Below are 2,872 nucleotides of genomic sequence, written 5' to 3' on the forward strand. Positions count from 1 at the left end.
GCACCCTTAAGTACATAAAGCCCTCAGCTGAGAAGAAATTAAGCCTTAAGTGTCACACTTAAGGAGCATATTTAAGCTGTTTTGCGCAACCGGTCTTTAAAAAAAGACAAGAGATAAGACCTGTTGGAGGTTTAGTTGACAGGGTTTTATATTTTTCCCAATATCTAAGCAATGATTAGCTGAGCATACAGAATCATCCATCTTCAGCAATTATAGCAGCACACACACGCATATGCACACAGCAGGAACTGAGGAAAGGTAAGCCAAGGAGCTGAATCGAGGCATGCAGCCAAAAATCGTGTGCATGCCCATGCCTTGCCAGCATAAAAGCCCCAGAGTCTGACAGTGAAGCATAAGTGTGTGAGTGTGATTAAAAGCATGAGCAAGGATGTATATTAATGTGTATATTAAAGCATTACGGTCACTGCCATGCTCTCTGTCTCTTTTCCTCTCTGCATTTTTACTACCACAAGGCAAATTTCCAAACAATACACAGACTTTAGGAAGACCACCTGATTTCACATTTTTAACAGTCTTGGGGGAAAAAAGGCACCAACTGTTCAAAGGCTGAAGTTTGGTGCTTTAAAATAAAATGGGTCAACCGCAGATTGCTTGGGGTGAATTATGTAAGCCAGACAATGGGATTAACTGAGCTGCCGAACGAGAGGTATCAGCTGACGATACTTTCACACAACTGTCTGTGTGTCTGTCTGAAGAGCACATACTGGCCCTGAGCAACCACTGTCCAGCCCTGCAGCTGCTGTTTTCCTCTGTCCGTCCCCATGTGACTCAAATGCATCACAAATTCGCTCTTTTTCTACGGGATGCAAAACAAGATGGTTTTTAAAAAAAAGCCTGACCAAACAGTGTTTTTTGGGTTGTTTTTTTTGCTTTCCTCACACCCTGCAGTAATGAAGGACATCTCAATATCTCATGGAGCAGGCAGCAGAGACATGGCGTCCTGTAACTCTAGAAGAGAGTTCATCCTGAGACAGACGCTGGCAGGCCTCTGAACACTTTAAAAGTGTCCACTCTCTCTCAAAGGAAGGGGGTAAAAACGTGTTAAGATTCACATTTAAACTGTACATTATTAATTCTTACATTATTTATTCATTGTAATAAATGAATAATGAACTTCTTCAAATATTATAATATGAAATAATATCACAAAATAGCTGCTATTTATTATAGTAACTCCAAATATCCTTCATCCATGGACGGGTTATGAGAAAACAGGCTCCTGGATACAGACATGTAACAGCCCCCCCACAACGCAGCAATACACCCCAATGTTTTTTGTCTCTTTGTGGTCAGTCTTTGTGTTTTTTGTGTCTCTTTGTGGTGGTTTTGCATCTCTTCGTGTTCATTTTCTGTCTCTTTGTGGTCATTTCCGTCTCTTTGTGGTCATTTGACAACAAGAAACGTTGCTTCATTCAGAGGTTCTGGTCCAGGTGCCCTGGGCTTGTACCCGGTAGGCCTGTTAAATAATCCATCCATGACAGTAAGAAGCCAACTACCTATAACCTTCTGACTCTGGTTGGGGGAGGGAGGGCAATCAGATCGACTTAGCAGTCAGATTTCGAGAGGAGGGCATGACACCCCTGGCCAGTGCTGGTGAACCCAGTGACCCAGGCCCTAATGACTCCTGCAGCATACTTAAGTCTCACTATTCAATCAGGTGTACAGACAAACATGAATGTGTACCCTTTCAGTTGAAGAAGTCTGGCTAAATCTGGAGAATATCAGACTTTAGGAACAAACAGCCAGAATAACAAACCCTCCCTGCCTGTGTTTTCCTCTGTTTGGTCTCATTAAACCGTCTCCATTTCAACCCCCTTTTTGACAGAGGAGATCTGCTTTCCTAGTGGTCTGACAAGCTGCCAAATGGAGCACATGAGCAGGCTGCTGAGACTCCTCTGAGACATCCTAGAAACCATTACTCACTATCCAGGTCAACTCTGTGTTCACCGTTCACCAAAGAGGCTCGCTGTCTGTAACCGCACCGTCCAACCCTCAGCAGCCGGAGGAACGTGGAGGAAGGAGGCAGGTCTGACTCAAAAGCCATTACAGTCAGACTTCTTGCCAACAGATAATGCTGTTGGTGTTGTGGCGGAGGATATAAATTCAGGTAATGAAGCCCGGCAACTACATGAGCCTGAGGCTATTACAGTAAGTCTTTAAGATAGTGCTGATAGAGTGATAGTGGTGGAGTCAGATAATGAATCTCATAGGATGGCTTAATCCTATTCTACACACCCTGTGATAATGTTATTAAAAACTCCTTCACAATAAAAGCAGGTTGTCAAATGCTTCTAATTATGTCCGTGCTGTGATGTGAAAAAAATGTGTATTTCATGCATACATTGTGACTTCCTTGTAACAATATGCTGACAATCCCTGGGTGAACTGTTACTGTCATGTGACTGACACTGTCCACACACTGCATAAACAACAAGACAGTCCTCTGCATCCAAAAGAGGGGGAAAAAATCATCAGCCTGGACCACAAACTGCTGAAACAGAAATGTCTCCACACCCCATCACACACACAAAAAGCCACACACACACACACACCAGTCAGAAGCATTTCCCCCTCATACACACACACACACACAGACACACACCTACTCCTCATACTACCCAGACAGATGGTTTCTTACCTATGCAAAGCTGCAAAACATAGGCGTAGTATGACCAAGCCACTATGAGGGCGATGAAGACGACCGGGATCCAGTACAAAACTCTCTGACAGCCCTTCTTGATACTACGCGAGCCCGACGGTGCCATAGTCTAGGAGCGGATCATTTCTCGTGCGCAATCCTGTGTTTACTCTTCCTCCGGCTCCCTCTTCTCTCTGTGTGTGTGAGTGTGTG

The 2,872-nt window shown here is 44.1% G+C and overlaps 1 protein-coding gene across 1 annotated transcript in view; it reads right to left on the reverse strand.

Annotated features, from left to right (window-relative positions):
- The window catches only part of zdhhc2 (zinc finger DHHC-type palmitoyltransferase 2), a gene marked incomplete at its 3' end in the record, with an annotated part of 22,753 nt that overhangs the window by 7,522 nt on the left and 12,359 nt on the right, over positions 1–2,872 (reverse strand). The window contains exon 2 of the mRNA XM_035668987.1: positions 2,660–2,869. Within this exon, the coding sequence (XP_035524880.1) occupies positions 2,660–2,786 (127 nt within the window). The remainder of the gene's footprint in view (positions 1–2,659; positions 2,870–2,872) is intronic.

Source organism: Morone saxatilis, unplaced genomic scaffold, assembly GCF_004916995.1.
Source record: "Morone saxatilis isolate NCDOM2014 unplaced genomic scaffold, NCSU_SB_2.0 Contig22, whole genome shotgun sequence".
NCBI lineage: Eukaryota > Metazoa > Chordata > Actinopteri > Moronidae > Morone > Morone saxatilis.